Here is a 17,799-nt window from a genome sequence, read left to right as displayed (position 1 = left end):
GTATCTTATTTTAGTGCTACTCTTCCCATTAGCTAATGATGTGACTGAAAACAAGTTGTGCAGTCTGGTGGTAAGGCTTGTTTTGTCTTTCTATGAGATATGTAATTTGAAAGGATGAAGTTCTATTTGTCTGTGATGTTCTTGCAGTGAGACTTAGAACAAATACTGTGGGTTATTTGAAAAACTGTTAGGGTAACATACATTCTTGTTTATGTTGGCAGTCTTTTAGGGCTACTAACCTGAGAAAGCACCATTCAGAGGTGCCAGGAGAGTGTACTGGCCTTCTGGCCTTAGAGAAGATGCCAGACCTAGCTGTGCCACCAGGTCCGTAAATGTAGTCTGCTGAGCACCCCCAAGCTCTATGACTTGCTTGGCTGCAAATAAAGAATTAAGAAAAGGTACTTTAACACACAGTATCTTCCTATTCCTGATTTGGATTCTCCATGCTTGCCCAGAACTATATATCTGGGGAAACCTGGGTAAGGTTATTGAAAATATCTTCAGAGCAACAAGTTTTTCATACACATCACTGACCAGAATCAGGAATCAGCACTTGATCGATGAGGTGGATAACGCCGTTGCTTGTTACAATATCTTTGCGTTTCACCATTTTCACTCCATTCACAGTCAAACTTTCACCATCACAACCAACTTCAACAGTGCTTCCTTCCAAGGTTTCATAGACAGCTCCACCAGTGATGGCTTCTGAGCACTGGAGAGTATTTAATATATGGAACTTCACAAGAGCTACAGAGAAAAGATCAGGAATTTAATAGATGTGTTTGGACACATATTCATATAATTCACATATAGATGTAGAATAAATTATTCCAGCTACACTAATTTTTATTAATTTCATTCAGATGATATTTTATTTAAATTTAATGATACTTTAGGCCTCTAAATGGCCAAAACTATTTGGCATACCTTATATTATAAAAACTAGATTGATTAAATTACAATCTGCTGGTGATTGCATATGATATGCTCCAAAAGGACCTATGAGTACAAAACTCCATAGGCTATGCAAAGGTATGAGAGAATTTAATATTCAGATAGCCCTGAATTTCTAGGCACAGGAGTGTCTGTCAGACCTATGAAGCTGGACTATTAGGAAGCCAATGTGCCCCTATATTTTCACAGTTCCTTTTTAAACTGTTTTAGAGACTAAGTTTTCAATGTCTTTCTATCCTTAGGCAAGTGGAAAAATTAGAGACAGAAGAAATAACTCTTCCTACACACATGAAAGTGGAGGTGCTTAATTCCAGAGCTATAAATAAATATATATATATTCTGCCTCCTGATCCACTCATGCATATTTCTCCTTTGCAAAAAAATTTTAAATACCTTCAGAAGCCACCTTGTCACCCAGGATTCTTTCTAAAACTCCCCTTGGAAGTCTCTCAAAAGCTTCATTAGTAGGAGCAAAGAGTGTGTAATGACCAGGTCTTCCAAGAATATCCATGACACCTGATGTAATGGCAGGAGCCTAAAACATAATTTTTTCTTTTAATGCTGTTTGTTTGAAATATTACCAAAATACTTTGTCTAGTTTTGTCTCATGCCTGCAGATACTTGAATGCTAGACTGAGATCATAGTGTTTTAAAAAGATAGATCATGATTGCTATAGAGAGATGAAAAAATTGACACAGGATTTTTTTAAACTGAAAACTAGAAAGTATTGGTTTTTATATAAAGTTTTCTTAAAGAGATTAAATGTTGTGGTTGCCTGTAACTGTCATGAACTGGATTTGAGGGATTTGGAGGATCTTTTCCACATTTATACTTCTTCATTTAAGATACCTTTTTTAATATTTATTTAAGAGATGGAAGATGGAAAAGTACAACAGTTATTTGCCAACCAATGGCATATTTTTTTAACTATGCAGCATGAAATCCCATTACACTGTGCAGACATATTTTTCAGAAGATGGAAAAATTAGAAACTTGGACAATTTCTAATCATACTTCCTCCGTGCAAGAAAAATCCTTCTTATGTGCATCTACTGATGCTCTAAAACTTGCTATGTGTCAGGTTCTGAAATTTATTTGGTGTTTTTACCTTTTATCATCCATTTTGAAATTGTTTTTATTTATCTAGCACAGACACTGTAACTTCATGCTCACATTTCATTTTCTCTGTGCTTGAAGAGAAGACACTTTTTAGGTACAGGGACACATTCTGTCCTGTTGATGTTGTCTTTTTGTATAGCTAGATTTGCAATATTAGCTTGAGCTCTTAATTTAATTTATCTCTCTCTCTTACTGAGCTAATCCTTCTTACTTCCAGGTATCATAAAGAAATAAAAAAGGAATTAAAAAAAACCCTCCTTATATAAACAGAGAAGAGCTTTTATTTTCATCCACTTACTCTAAACGATGAAAGATCATCCTCGACTTCAATGAAATCTTGAATGGTATTTCCAACAGCAGTCAGGACACGATCAATGACATGGACAACACCATTGGTAGCAATCTGGTTGCCATGGATGATCCTGGCACAGTTAACAGTAACAACCTATATTTGAAGAATCAAATAGTAGAAGATAAAACATTAATTTGATCACAAGCTTGGAACCTGATTCTCACAGACTGGCAGTGTATGTATTGTGCATTGAATATTCACTGTTCAGTTGGGTTTTTTTCAAAATTTGAACTAAAGCCTTGTAAGATTTAAAAGCTTGACTAAGCTCCTGGAAAGGTGGCAGCAGATTTATTCAGGTTACATTGATTTCATATTCATGTTTAATTTCTTGCTGCAATTATTCTGATTTAGTTTTTCTTATCTGGCTAATATAGTGATTGTATTGATTTTTTAGTGAGGCAGCCTGTAGACAGACAAACATTTTGATGCATTTAAGACAACAAAGATGAGTGACTTAACTGGGAGGTTTCTAGCATAAAAATGATGTTTTTTCTAGCCAAATAATGGATATGTGCTTCCTACAACCTTCAATACTCCTACTAGACACTCAAATTCAAATAGAAGACCTCTTTTAACATTATTTAGCAGAACTATGAAGATAAACAGTAGATTTTCTTATCAAATTTATTATGCTCTTGTATTTTGACCACAAAAGGCTTTGTCTTTTATGAACAAAATTCATTATCATTTGAACCTGGATTTCTAAACAGCACAATGTTTACTCATTCTTTCTTGGTGATTAGTCTACACAGCAGTCAAAAGTTCCTCGAGAGAATATTTATTGTTAGTGGCAACTGACTTGGCAGATGGTAAACTTTTGATAATATATAATCTTAGTTATAGAAGGAAATAAAGGCAATAAAGGCTACAACTAAATAAATATCTTGGGAGAAAAAAGAGAATAGACTTACCCCATTAGGATAATGGTTAATAAGCAATTTCTGGCCATTATACATAGATACCAGGGTCATGCCATTCTTAAGATCTTTTGTCAACATGCGCTTGTTTAACATGTGGTGGTGGAGAGCATTATACAATTCAATATTTACATTGTCAACCAAATTCCTGTGAATTTCCTGAAGAAAAAAATGAATTTAATTAATTAGAAGCTTCAAAACACTCTTCCACTCAGAAAAATGTAAGCATTGCCTTACCTTAGTATATGCCTTCAACATATTTAGTATCTGTTAGGGAAGACAACTTTGATTCCTACAAATCTGGTTCCACATAAATGATTTTTATGTCTGATTTGCTCACAAATGGAAGATGAGACTTCATCATAGACAAGTCATTGGAGGAGCTTGAATTCAATGTTATTTAACTAAAATCATTACTAAAAGAAGGACACTTGAATTACCGACAATGTACATACATACATCATGCAGGAATTCCTAGGAGTTTCCCTGAAACTATGTTAATAATTGTGTCATGCAAATGCTTAAATAAGAAGCAATTACAGTTGCTTAGCACTCCTGAAAGTAAACCTCTCTTGCTCCAGAAATGTATGTTAAGCATGTAGATTATTTAATTATTACTTGTATTATGTCCTTCTATGTCTGAAATCTCAACATCATTTCCAATCTAATTTATCCATTACTAGCTGCTTCAGCTAAAATGTTTAATTCATGCACATGCACACAGACACACACACTTACTGAATCTAATTGGTCCCAGGCTTCATTGCTTGGTGCAAATAAAGTGAATGATCCTTGTCCCTCTATTTCTTCTCTTAGTTTTGATATGTCAGAGTACCGCTGTGTGGAGGTAGCTCCCACAATACCCAGTGTACCATAGACATGATCAATAGGAGCAACTGAAATAAACATGAGGTAAGAATACTGTAAACTCTTCAGTCCCCCAGTTTATCACACTCAAATTTTCTTTGTGTCTTTTGGATGCATAACATTTCTGAAACTGTTTAAGTCAGTATTAAACTACATGTTTAGATTAAAAATTTCATTGTCAACATACTCAAGAATCATCTAAGCACATCTGCTTGCTATTGCTTTTTGTGTTTTACTTAATGAAAGATTAGATCAAACAAAACTGAATATTTTGAAATTTATTTTAGAAGAGCTGTTGTATTTTGTATTAACCCAACATGAAATGGGAAGCTATCCATTTATAATCAGAAAAAATTTCAGTGGAGTGAGTCTTATTCAGTCACAATGGACCAGAATTCTTTTTGTGAAGCCTCTTACTCTTCTTCCACTGCCTGGTTTATGATTCAGCCAGAGAGTAAGAGTGGCCATGGTCTCACAGTTAAAATGTGGCTGCATGAGAGCAGCGTCCATCTGTCTGAATTTTAGGCATCTAGAAGTCAATCATTTGCATGCAATCTAATGGTTCTTGGCTCTTTTTATGGTTATGAAGAAGGTGATTCTAGTCTGTGACTGATCTCATACTAATGTCAGCATCTAAAGGGAGATTAATTTATCTAAACAGACTGAACTCTGCATTATTGAACATAAAAGGATTATTTCAGACATAGAGAACAAAAACTATGAAATGTGTTCATTCTCATACTACCCTTTTCTGCTGCCATAAGTTTTATTTTCACAAAGCAGAATAGCATAAATAGGAGAGATGAAAAATTTCTGTCTCCATTTTCACTCTTTCTTTGATAAGGGCTATAGGACTCTTTAGGTAAATTAGATTCAAGTTTTTTCAGAAAAAGGAAAATACAAAATTTAGATATGCTCCACCCTGCATCCTGGCTTTCTGACTACATTGGTATGCTTTAGACTAGTCTTGGATTTGATGGGAATAGGAATTAAAACTCTTCTCTGGCAGCTTTGGGAACTGAAGATACTATCAATTCTCACCAGTCCAGAACCTGGGAGGAGCTGGGAAATTCAACCTAAACTCTGTAATCAAATTCAATGCTAGCTGATTTTTAACTGTGTTCACCATGTGCAAATGGAGCTGTGCAGTCTTAGGCAGTGCTTCTTAAAAAGAGGCAATCATTTCTCATGATGACCACCTTTGAAACTCTGCTGTAATTATAATTCGTTCCATATGCCGACTTATCCATAAGAAAATAAGATTGTACCTGCAGGACATCCTCTTGTACCATTCATCTTCATATAGCCAGGACAGCACTCATATAAAACAGTTCTGTGGGATATAGACAAAAGCATAGTTAAATAATATACAGGAGAAATAAACTAATTTTAGCTAAGTCTAATTCAATCCTTATTATCAATTTTTCATTGCTAGCACATACTCTTCAGCTATTCAACCCTTTTTTTTGTCATTCAGCCTTTTTTGTATTGATTACAAATTGGTCATATTTTACTAAATGTAAAGTTTTTAATTTAATGAATAACTGCCATCATTAAATTTAAACATTGGGAGAGAACATGAGAGGGCTTATGGTACTCATATAGAGTTACCAAAAGATGATGTGACTAGAACAGCAGCTGAAGAACATTAATTTATCTATTGTGTTTTGAGCAGATTATGGCATTGAATGAAGAGGAAAAAAAAGATGAGAGCATTAAAATAAAATCCTGGTCAAAGGGTTTAAAGGAACAAGACAAATTTAAATGAACAGAATAGAAATTCAAGTGACAGAACTACATAAGGTCACCTACATATTTTTATGTTATTGAAACGAACAAGTATTTTGGAGAAGGCCCTGTGCATTGTATGGTGATAAAAAATGGGATAAGAGAGCCTCTGTTTTGCAAGGAAGAATTGGAAGAAGCTCAGGAATGAGGGAGAGAACTAATTAAGAACAGACATAAAACTGGTTATAGAGATGGAAAACACTAAAAACAGGATGGATGGACACAAGGGAAAGTTCACAGGTAAGTGTAGTGAGGATGAAAACCAGAATACAAGAAATCAAAACCAGAGTTTAAAAAGCATGTCATCACGGCATACAGAGACTTTAGCATTGCCAGGGGCCAGGAAATGTTATTTAATTATGTCAATAAAGTTCTCTCATTCTCAAATGCACATAAGCCACATGTAATAGCAAACCAGGGCTGAATGATGGTACTATAATGTAATGTTCATTTTAAAATTGTTTCTTATAAGATATAATGTCTTAATTAATAGACAGAAATAAGAGTTCTACCACTGACTTGTTTGAAGAATTCTCCTCTTTTATAGGAAAATGCAAATTCACTAAAGTTATCACAGAGGTAATTTTAGTTCCTTGGAAGAAATTTGATACTTTAAACTTCACATATTTTTTTCAAATTAGGGTACACTAATGTATAGTATATGGTACACCATAATAACATCACTTTTTTACATAATAGATATATTTTTATAGGTGTGGCTGATGTTGGCAGTTCATAAGTTCTAAACACTAATTCCTTGAAGGTTATAACTGTGTCTTTAATCACTACAGTTCAGCTTTTAATTTGCAGAATCTTTAGCAGCAGCTGAGTACACTTCTCTCATGTTTCGTAAATTAAAGCTGATGAAAAGTTAACCATAACTTTAATTATAACCATAAGTTTAATTATAACCATAATTAAAATGAACAGCTTTTTTAAAAAAAAAAGTTGGACTTTATATCTTCAACATCCAAACTAAAGAGATAAAGAGATTTCAAAACAAAGTAGACTGGAAGAAAAATAATAATAACCAGCATGATTGGAAAACTGAAGATTATCATTCATAAAAAGGAACAATCTGATAGAGGTGGTGAATATGACTTTTTAAAACCATCTTTTATTTCTCCATGGTATAAAAATATTTTTTCTCTATTCCCTCACATATACATACATACATGACGTATTGACCCTTCTGCCATGTGCATATTTTCAACTGAGAAGCCATATATTGAAAGTATTCATATAGTTCTTTTAGTACATCTCTTTCTTTAAAGCAATTCACAGAAGGCTATTTCTTGGGAATGCATGGATAGCATACAATTTAGGCAACAGATTTTTAAGCTAATGATAAATCTTTTATTCTTAGTCCTTTTTGCATCCTTTCCAGAAGCTAATGATAAAACATAATAATCTGATTATCTGACTAAAAAAAAAAAAAAATGTAGCAGAATAGGAATCAAAAGGTTCTCCCAACTGTGTGAACTGCTTTGTCATGAGAAAGTATTTTTTCCTTTCCTGGAATAGAAAATCTTTCCCCCTCATCCCATGGGAAGCTATGAAAGATTGCAGTTTAATTAGCTTTTGGAAAAAGGAAAGAGACTGCTGAGTTATAATCATAAAGTAAGACATGGCACGTTTAATCCTCATACCACATCCAGAAATGATACAATTAATGAAAGACAGAAAATTGGCTGAAGAACATAGTTAAGAAGAAAAGGCTTCTTCAGCCAAGCATTACAAGATCAGTGCCTTTTTTACCACATATTTTGTTATGCGCAGCCCATGCTTCTTTTCAGTTATCAAGTTCCCACTTACATTATTCATGTTCACTAACAGTTTTCTGCAGTTAGAGGGTTCTTTAGCTGTGCCCAAAATGTAAGAAAGATGGGGTGGGAGAAAAGAGGTTTGTATGGAGCATCATCCCACAATAAGGTTAGAACCAGCTAAAACTCAGTGCAAGATGCCTTTCCTCAGTACCACCTGTGTGTAGGCACAGCACACAGGGGAAGTGCCACCTCAGACCAGACCAGAAATTATCCTCATGTGCATCCCTACTAGTTCAGTAAAAGCCTGTGGCCAAAAGAAGCAAGCAAGCAAGCAATTATTCAGACAAGAAAGCAATGTTGCATTTTTAAGCTTTTGCTGGGATTTGTTTCTTTGTTTGTCTTGGGTTGGTGTGTTTTGTTGTTACTGTTTTTTCGGGGTTTTTTAAGTACAACCTTGTCCTGACCTCATCCAAAGGAGTATATTCCAAAGGAAAAAGACAGAACAGCACTACCTTAATCCTTGTTATTCTTGGCTAATAGAGCCACTTTTCAGTTTATTCAAATCAGCTCTGTGACTCATCTGTTTCTACTTCTTGCTGGCATGGAGATAAAATACTGCTGAGAAACAGTGGAAAGACTTTTGGTCCAAGAAATCCTGATTTTAGGAAATTTTATGTAGCACCCTATTGTAAACAGGAATTGCACATAATAAAAACTTTGAACATTTTATAGATATAATTTAGGGAGGACTTGTTAATGTGGAGATGTTGACATGAGAAGAGCTGTTGTCCTTTGTATTAGCATTCTTATTGGAGTAAACTCTTCAATCTTGTCTGTAGTTCTGGTTTTACTGTGCAAAGTATAAAACTCATTAATGGCTAAGACTGTGTTATAACAGATGCTTTATTATAACCACAAAACCCCCTTAAACAACCCTCAGGAGTTCTATGACTCAACTTTTCTAACACACATTCTTTTCCTCATCTAGCCTTGCTCTGTGAATGTTTGTACAACAGTAGGGGGGTTAAAATGGAAGGGGGAGAGCAGGTGATAATTTTGTGTAGACTGTCATGACCAAATCCACCCAGTCCTACTGCTCAATGTCTTCCTCTGGCTGGCTGTACTAGGCTTCTCGAGGCCTTACACAGGAATTGTAAAATATTTTATAACTAACATTCCTCTAAATTCAAGTCATGAGGAGAACGAAGTCTCCACGTGACTTCAGTTTGATGAGTTTAAATTGCCTATTGCTTCAAATTATTTTTCCTAACACATGAAGTTATCTATCAGTGCTTAACATATTTTTCTTCTGGAGCTTGGCAATGTAATGAATTCCCTCAGACTGATTCTGAGAGTAGGCCTTCTTTTATGGGAAGGCATGACATCTATCTAGGAATAAAACCACAGAAGTAGGTTGTTTTCCAAAACTGCCTGTGAGAATATTCAAGTTCCGCTCTAAGCATTTTCAGGAAATACTATTCTTCCCAATGTGTCTGTGGTAGAATAAAATTTAGTGCCAAAGTTGTCAGTAGTATGGCAGACTTTACTGAAAAGGTGAAGTATTTTGGATGACTTTCAATGTGCCCAGAGAAGGAAAGAAGTCAGTATTGCAATGCCACCTGGAGGAGAAGTACAGATTCTAATATAAACAGTTTGTCTGTGAGATAGGGAGTTTTCTAATTGTACATTTTATTATTTCAGTCAAAGGAGAATAGTTTGGAAGCAGAGCATACTTACGCTTTCTTTCCACAGATGGCTTGCTGGTACCAGTTTCTGCAAGTGCTGAAGTATTTCTTTTTTGTTCCCATAACTTGCTGAAGAGCACAGACGTTTGGGCTATGGGTGCAGTGAGAAACATTTTAAAAAGATGTTTTTGCACATGAAAAATTCTACATGAAATAGTAGCAAATATTCAAATATCCTGTTGAACGAGAAATCAACATCTGCTTTCAGTTCCCAGGACAGGTGTGTTTAGAAGTAGCCACAATGCAAGCTCTTGGGACTACCCAGCTGGATTCCTTGGCAAGTCCACCCTCCCTGCAGCATCAGAAGCTCCCCCTTCATTCTGGTTTGACCCTGTGTCTCTGATGGACAGTGATCACCAGCTGTGCCTAGGCAAGTCTCAATATCCATTTCTCCCTTCCCCCTGTGAAGTGAATTACCAAACACCGGGGACCAGTGAATACCATGAGGCTCCTTTCATTAAAGTTTTTGTCTTTTGCACATCTGTGCAGCTGAAGGTCATGGGGAGATGGGGAAGAAAAGTGCCTTGTTCTTTATGTAGAAGGAAGCCCTGTCTTCTGTAAATCAATCAGCTATTTTGATTACCAACCATTTTGAGTACCGCAGGCACCTAAATAAACATTCTGGGAATTACTGGGGACCAAAGGGTAAGTTGGCGTGTAAATAAAAGGAATCACAGACTTCAGAGGAGGAATACATGTTCCTAGGCATGGTGGTGTACAAAGATGAATTTCTTATGATCAAATTCCACGGAGCAAGAGCATTTCATCCCTAATTTTTATACTTCTGCAATTAAAAAAATTCATCAGTTCAGAAGTTAGAATATAAACCTTTGGAAAGCTAAAACAAATTTGAAAAGTGTGTGTGTGTAGCAGGCAGTGGGAAGGTAGAATGGTAAACAATTCTTATTCACAGAATGTTTTTGCTTAAGAAGGCTAGAGGAAAATATCTTTAGGCACATGTGTTTCCCTGACACCAGCTGTTCAAATTATTTCCATGTCTCCAAGCAGCCCGGCTTGTAAGCATTGCCTTTTGGAAGCCCTGCTGAGCAGCTTGCTGCATTGCTCTAATGGGAACAGAAGTTTCACAAAGGATTCTCAGTATATATTCCCATATTAGAAAACATTCAAACAGAGTTCATGGTTTTCATCAGGATGGAATAAAGACAGCAAATACTGTGGATAGCTATCAACTCTGCAAAAGTTTGAAAACATACATTAAATATTTCTGATATCCCGTTACAATACTTACAAACTGAAATTAATTTTGGTCATTCTGAATCACATTTTACCCATTGAGAAACAGTGATTTTAGATTTGTTTCCATTTTATGAAGTTTAACAATATTCTGTCTCCTTTTAGAACTCCATGGAAAGCTTTTAATTCACGAACAATTCTTGTAAAATGAATTTTAAAAGAAAATTCTAATTGGATGACAGTAAAAATTGATAGTGAAACATTACATGTAATATCATGCTAGAAGAAAGAGGAGAATAAAGGTTAACAATTTCCTTTTAAATTAGAAATAAAAGCCAGATACTTACCCCTGGTCGCGTGCCCTTATTCGACTATGAGTTAAAATCTTGTCATAGTGAGCAAAAGCAGCTGCTTGTTCAAAAGCAGACAACAAAAAAGTCAAAAAGGTGAATAAGAAAAAGATCTTCATCTTTAGTCCTCTGTTGCTTCTGGCAAGTCTAGAAGAGAGAACTGGCAAAGGGTCTGGAGAGCTGACAATTTATATACATGTTAGAAGGTGGTGGGAGGGAACCACAGGATCAACCTGAAACTTTGTACCACCCCCCTTAAAACAACAGCTTTTGCTGCCAGATTCAGTAACCTAAATCAGTGCAATACATTAACCATATAAATAATTTCTTTTAATCCCCAGTTGATTAATTTGTTCCTTATTAGAGAAGGCTTAACATTTTATTCTGCTGACACGACAACAGAGAAAATTTGAGAAGTTTAGACTTTGACTTATGGTTTAGTATTTATAGCCCTGAGGCATCCAGAGGTCAGGATCATTGCGTGTGGTTTTATTCAAACCCAGAGGAAGATGTTGTCTGTTCCCATAAGAACTGCATTGCTTTCCTTTGTTTTGCATGTCCTCACAGTTATCAGCTATGAGCTGGTGATGAAAATTTCAAATGCAGTTGCCAATAACCTGGAATAGTATTTTTGTCTTGAGGAAAAAAAAAAAGCTGTATTAACACACACTCTGATTATGAAGTAGTCGCTCAGTCAAATGCAGTATTAGTTTAAATATTCGTTTTAATTCTAATGATAACAATTCCTGTTACATAATGCTTTCATTCAGAGCTTTATGTAATATATGATTACATATCATATCAAAATCACAGAGCATCTGAAAATTTGAATGTGTACCTTTCAGTACTTATTAGTCAGGCCTTCAAAGCCTCTTGAATGGTAAACAGAAAATGTAATTCTGGGCTGTAATTGAGGAAACTGAGGCAGAAGTGGGAGGCTCAAGCCTCCTATGAAGGGATAGTCTTAAGCTTCCAAGGGCAGTTGGTGTTTGGACTGCAATCTAGGAATTTGAAATTTTCATGTCAAGGAAAAAATTCTGCCATTTATATAGATGTGTTTACATAACACTTCATGGTTTCTAAGATTAAGAGCAGAGACATTTGGTTCAATGGTGTGTGGGCTTTTGTTTTGTTGTGACCTCTACACATCCAGCTTGCAAAAGCTCAAGATAACTCATGAAAAGTGTCAGCACCTCTTGATGTATGAAATCCATGCCTGAAACATCACTGACAGATCACTGATGGAGGTGATGGGTCATCCCTGTGACTTCATATTACAAGCTTTAGGAGACTATCAGCACTGTGCTCCTATTTCTCCCAGAGCTTTTTTTTTTTTTCTGGTCTTTGCAGCAAGAAATACTCAGAAATATCACATCCAAAGTGCTGAGCTGTGATATTTCAAGCTGGTAATTTGCCTTAATTGAATAGCCTTTGCAGTTCTCAATTTAAAGGTAAAAAAAATCAGAAGATACACTGTAAACTGAACTTGAAAAACTTCAGAAAGTCACAGAACTGTCCCAGTAACCTGTCTTCTCGGGAGTCCTCCCCTCATAGCTCTGATCTCAGCATAGCTCAGGTTCTTCTCTTCCACACTTATCATGTACCACTAAAAATATGTAACAATTAATACCGCTGCATGCGTTGAGCTCTGGTTTACATTACTCTTGTTTTCAGAGCTATCCACCACAGTAAATGATGGAGCAATCTGAGCAGGGAAACCATTTTTCTTTCCACAGTTTTCCGGTTTTCTGATTGGCAACCCTACCTCAAACCTCAGAGAGTCCCGTTTGTTCTCTGCATTGAGTACAGTAGGCTATAATCCAAAACCTAATAGCAAGCCTGGTGACATCATTATACTATATTTAATGGGGTAAGCTTTAACAAAAAATAGTAAATGCAGAGGTAAAGTTTCCTGAAATAAAGTAGCATAAGGAAATAAAATAATGAACACAGACTTAATTTTCTGAAGAAAATATCTAAATTCCTGAATGAGTTATTCTGGTGAATGCTGTATAAACCTACCAATCCTAAAATGGATAAAGCTTATCTTTTAGTGGAGATTACTTTCTTGAAAATATCACCCCAAAAATAGTGGCACACTTTCAATTTAAGTAATAAGCAATTTAAGCAATAAATAATAGCAAAAGAAAACAGAAAGCATGAAGAAGAAAAAGGTTCAATTATATGAATCTTATTCCTCCTTTATGATTGTTAAACTAGATATAAAAACCAGTATTGGTGTCAAGTTCTGTGTTGCTTGTGATATAATGGCATGCTGAACTGCACCCCTGAGAAACCATTTTATAGTTTGCCAACTAAACTACTGCTCTAGTTAGCCAGTTCTTTATTCACTTGTGCTTATTGCTACTTCATTTATTTTAATTTGTTGTTTATTTAGCACGTTGGCTACCCCACCAAGCTGCCACCTTAGGTTTTTCTCTTTCTTCAGTTAAATGCTTTGTGTTATTTTATTTCCTAAGTGATGTGATGTTGAAGTTCTAAGTATAAAAGTTAAATATTTAATAATAAAAAAATAGATTAAAACACCTCATGGATTTGAATTATTAGTGTAGTAATAGGAATCTTCATTATCCAAAACAGAAGGAGTTTATCCAAAGAAATACCTGGAATAAGAATGGAACAGATGATGACTGGACACACACATAATGTCAAGAAGCAAAGTCTAAGGTATCTGCTATTCTGAACAGTTTATTGTATTTCTCTAGAGACCTCTAGTGGAGAGAAATCTGTAAAGTCATTTTCTGAAACCTCTGTTAAGTGCTTACACTAAGCAGTTATTGCATGATAAGCAACTAATTTTATTCTTTCTGAAGAGGATTAGTTTAACTATATGATACAAATTCTTCGTATTCAAGTATTTAGGGTTGTGAATAATTTCTTTTACATCAAATTGAACCTACAGAAACATCTGTCTATTAATAATTTGTGGCCGATCCAAAAAAGGGAAGTCTAAATTATCGCAATATGGTTCAAAAGATTCCAGTAATAATTCTGGACTTCTCTCTGATACTTTACTGCAGAACTTAATAAAAAGGATTATGCTCCTGAATATAAATTATCTTTCTTTTAAGTTTAAATTTCATTTGGCACACATTGTCAAATATTGTTTCTCCTTATATTTCCACCTTTTTTCAGTAACTAAACTTACTCTATTCATTACTCTGTCTTTCCAAGTTTTAGCAACAGGAGGGTGTTTATCAAAATAGCTTCATATTTTTTCCCCGTGACATGACCCAGTGAATGTATGACATAGCATGTATATATAAATATATATGGGAATTATATCACAGAAAACATTTCTAGATGTAGAAATACGAAGATAGCTCATAGCCATCTGAATTTAGAAGAGAAGAGATGGAGAAAGGAAGACTCAAAGTTGTCATTCTGGTGATTTAGAGCTGCAGGTATTAATCAAGACTTTGGTTCCTTCTGTATTGTAAGGAAACACTCATCTTTGGATAACCTCAGAAGCTGTAGGTATCTGGTTTTGAGCAAGTCAACAGGAGCTGTAAAATTAACCTGATCTCTAAGGAAGTGCTATTTTATTGTCAAATTTTGATGGAAGAAGAAATATTCCTAAATGTTAAAATATCATGTACATACTCCAATTTTTTGTATAGTATGAATTTATTCTATCATTTCTATGCATAATGATTAAATTTAAAGATCAATATCTACAGATATAGCTGTCTATATCTATAGATGTTTATCTATTTATATCATAGATGTTATTCTAAACTAAGACTTAAAGTATCTTGTATGCCAATTTGTGGATCTGTTTTGCTTTAGGAAACTATATTTAATGGTGATCTACAAACCCAGGGAAGGATTGCTTCTAATTAATCTCTCAACAGTTTCTCATTGTATGGGCTGATCCTTTTTATGCATTTTGGGAAAAATATACAGCCCCAAATATCGAAATATTCTGCTTTCTCTGTGTCAAAGTGACGCTAGAAATCCCAACATATGAATTGTAATGAGCACATGGCAAAATATTATAAAGTAGAACAGTAAAGCATGAATTATATGGTCTGATTCCTCAATCTTGATCTGCATATTCAGCTCAGTTACCTTGAAAAATTAAGTAAGGATTAGCCTTAGTCCTCAGGAAAAAGGAATGTTGATTTCTAGTCCAACAGCAGATGATGCTGTTGCCATTGGCAAACAGTTGTTTTCTTCCTTAGAGAATGAGAACATGTTCTGACAAGGCAGACTGTGATAAAATCCAATGCATTCTCGACTTCTTGTGCTTGTAAACACGTGGCAAGTGCGACATCGAGATAAGAGCTGAGGGAGCCAATCAATAGGACTTAAGAAGTCAATCAGGCAGCAGGAGAATGTGGTAGAGGGCCCCAAAGACACAGTAGATGTTACAAGGGTGTTTGTCTTGGGCACCACTAATTTTTTAAGGTTGCCCTGGAATTAGGAATGAACTACACTGTGTATCGACACTCTCTATTCTTTACTGCTTAGAGGGAAAAACACAGACAAGCAAGCAAAGAAAAAACCTTGTGAATTTGCCAGTGCAATTCTATTTATTTAGTTAGTGAACATGCCTTGCAAACAATATTTTTTTGGTTTAGGTTGAAGTGACAGCAAATTGTCAGTAATATGCATCCTAAATGGCCCAATTAAATGCTTATTTACTCTTCTAGAAAGCTTTTAGAGATTTCAAAGGTCATTTAAATTATTCTAGTGCAGGTAAAAAATTACCACACTTCTAGTTAATCAAAAGGCCATTTATTGCAGTGTCTGTATTGCCATGAACACCAAGGTCCCCAGGATGTGTATACTACACAAATGGTAGCTGGTACATCTGGTTTGAATTTTGTAATGGCTACTGTCAAGTTAAGGAAAAAAATCCAAAGCTTCTTGGTATTTACAGGCAGCATAATCCTGAATGCCAGGAGTCTCTCCTGTAAACAGCCAGACTTTGAGAGATAGAATATACAAGGGCGTGAATCAAAACTGTAGGAAATATGCTGGATGTGGTGGTATGGTGGCTGTGTAGTATGAAAAATATGGGAATAATCATTATTTATGACAAAAGAGATCTTTTAAGTTAGTCCTTTGATCAATAACACCATGATAATAAAAGAGCTACTTTTAGCTTTACACTAAGTGTAATAAATAAACACTTATGAGTTGCTTGAAGAGAAACAAATATTTGCAGGTTTTATAAGGTTAAACATAAGAAAGACAACGCTCTCGAAAACATGAAAATAAGAATTTCCAAACCTGAGGTGTGAAACTTTAAAGCTGAACTTGCTCAGTTCGAACTTGTGTATGTGTGTATGGAAGGGAAATAGATTTGACATTAAAGTTATTTTTCATGATTGATTTTTTCCTCAAGTTTCAAGTGCACACGACATACCAAGATAGAACTTTTGCTAAGCAAAGAATGTAGTAGTGTCAGCTGAATGTGGGAAAAGAGTTAGGCAACTATAGTAAGTTTTTTGAGAACAATCTGTCAGATTCTCAGAGATTTCAGGAAACAGACTCATTAATATTGTTAGCAAAATCTAAAATTCTTGTTCTGATAATTTTTTTAAATGGAAGCGACATGAAACTGAATGCAAGATTGATCTGTGATAAAATGATAATAAATATTAAAATAGATAAAAGTATTATTAATTGAAAAATACAACCATAAAATTAATATTATTCTATTTACAGGGGGGACTATAAAACACAGTTTAAAATCTTGAGTTTCAAGAGCTACTGAGAAGCCACAGCTTCCCCTCAAACTGAGCCGGGAGGGATTTGACCCTGGCTTCCCACATGGTGCAAAATATCAGGCTCTCCATTTGTCTGACATTCAAGTTTTTGTTTACTGCCCAGAACTGAAATGAAAGTCAGGGAACCCATCCTTGACATAAGACATATTGTCTTCCTTCTTGCATCTATATTCCTATATAATCTGTCTGGAGACAGGACATCTGTCTGGTGTCTCTTTCCTACAAACAGCTACAGTACATGAAATGAATTTTAGGACCTTCTTAGTATGTGATTAGGCTACAGTATTGTAAATATGGGAAAAAAAATCCCTGTTGAGGCTTTTGCAGGTGTGCTTAGCTTACAGCCTCTTTACAGAGCATGCTGACCCCAACAAAGAAAACAAGGTGATAAGTATTCCTGCTGTTGAGCAAGAAGAAGGATCACACAAAGGTCTGCAAGCATCTAGTAATTTGCTTTAAGATAAGGATAGTAACATGTTTAGAGAAGAACGAAAACACTGTTATAAACTAGAGCTATAAGTTTGTATTCTATTTTTAGATGCTTGGCAAAAACTATCTAAGTAATGCAAGAGCAAGAAATAAAGGTCTCAGTTCCACATCACATTTGTGTGCTGTCTGATTCCTGCCTTAAGACTGGACTTAACAAACCCCAACACAGTATGGGTTGTAAATCAAGGATTCTCCATATAAATCTTCGCTACAAAAGCAGTTTCTTTGAGTTGGAGAAGTTTAAGATGTTAATTTTCCTAAGAAACAAAATACCTCTTCCAGAAACTGAAGGTTTTAGCTTTTAAAAAATTATGAGTTCACTTAATAAGGTCAAGAAATAGCTCTACTAATAAGAACTCAATGCTGAAGTGCTGTCTTATACCAGTGAGACCCTGTACTGTGCATAAGACAATGTGACACTTTGCAAAGGACAATGAATAAGACCTCAAATGTGGCCAGATTTTAGTTTTTATAGGCACTGTGATAAGGTCAAAACTT

The 17,799-nt window shown here is 35.2% G+C and overlaps 1 protein-coding gene across 25 annotated transcripts in view; it reads right to left on the bottom strand.

Moving 5' to 3' along the window:
* Positions 1-11,688, bottom strand: part of POSTN (periostin) — a 31,609-nt gene extending 19,921 nt beyond the window's left edge. For 23 of the 25 annotated variants that reach the window (XM_086881457.1, XM_086881458.1, XM_086881460.1 and 20 more), the window contains exons 1-9: positions 11,051-11,626; positions 9,502-9,600; positions 5,479-5,543; positions 4,082-4,239; positions 3,338-3,502; positions 2,373-2,519; positions 1,348-1,489; positions 535-747; positions 240-374 (exon numbers count right to left, since the gene is read on the bottom strand). In XM_086881457.1, coding sequence (XP_086737583.1) covers positions 240-374; positions 535-747; positions 1,348-1,489; positions 2,373-2,519; positions 3,338-3,502; positions 4,082-4,239; positions 5,479-5,543; positions 9,502-9,600; positions 11,051-11,172 — 1,246 coding nt within the window. In that variant the 5' untranslated portion in view covers positions 11,173-11,626. Of the gene's footprint in view, positions 1-239; positions 375-534; positions 748-1,347; positions 1,490-2,372; positions 2,520-3,337; positions 3,503-4,081; positions 4,240-5,478; positions 5,544-9,501; positions 9,601-11,050 lie in introns of all 25 variants that reach the window. The other 2 variants (XM_086881481.1, XM_086881467.1) reach the window with 2 other exon arrangements.
* Between the last annotated feature and the right edge of the window lie 6,111 nt (positions 11,689-17,799).

Source organism: Cyanistes caeruleus, chromosome 3, assembly GCF_971803275.1.
Source record: "Cyanistes caeruleus chromosome 3, bCyaCae1.hap1.1, whole genome shotgun sequence".
Taxonomy (NCBI): Eukaryota; Metazoa; Chordata; class Aves; order Passeriformes; family Paridae; genus Cyanistes; species Cyanistes caeruleus.
This window is presented reverse-complemented; position numbering and strand designations above follow the sequence as displayed.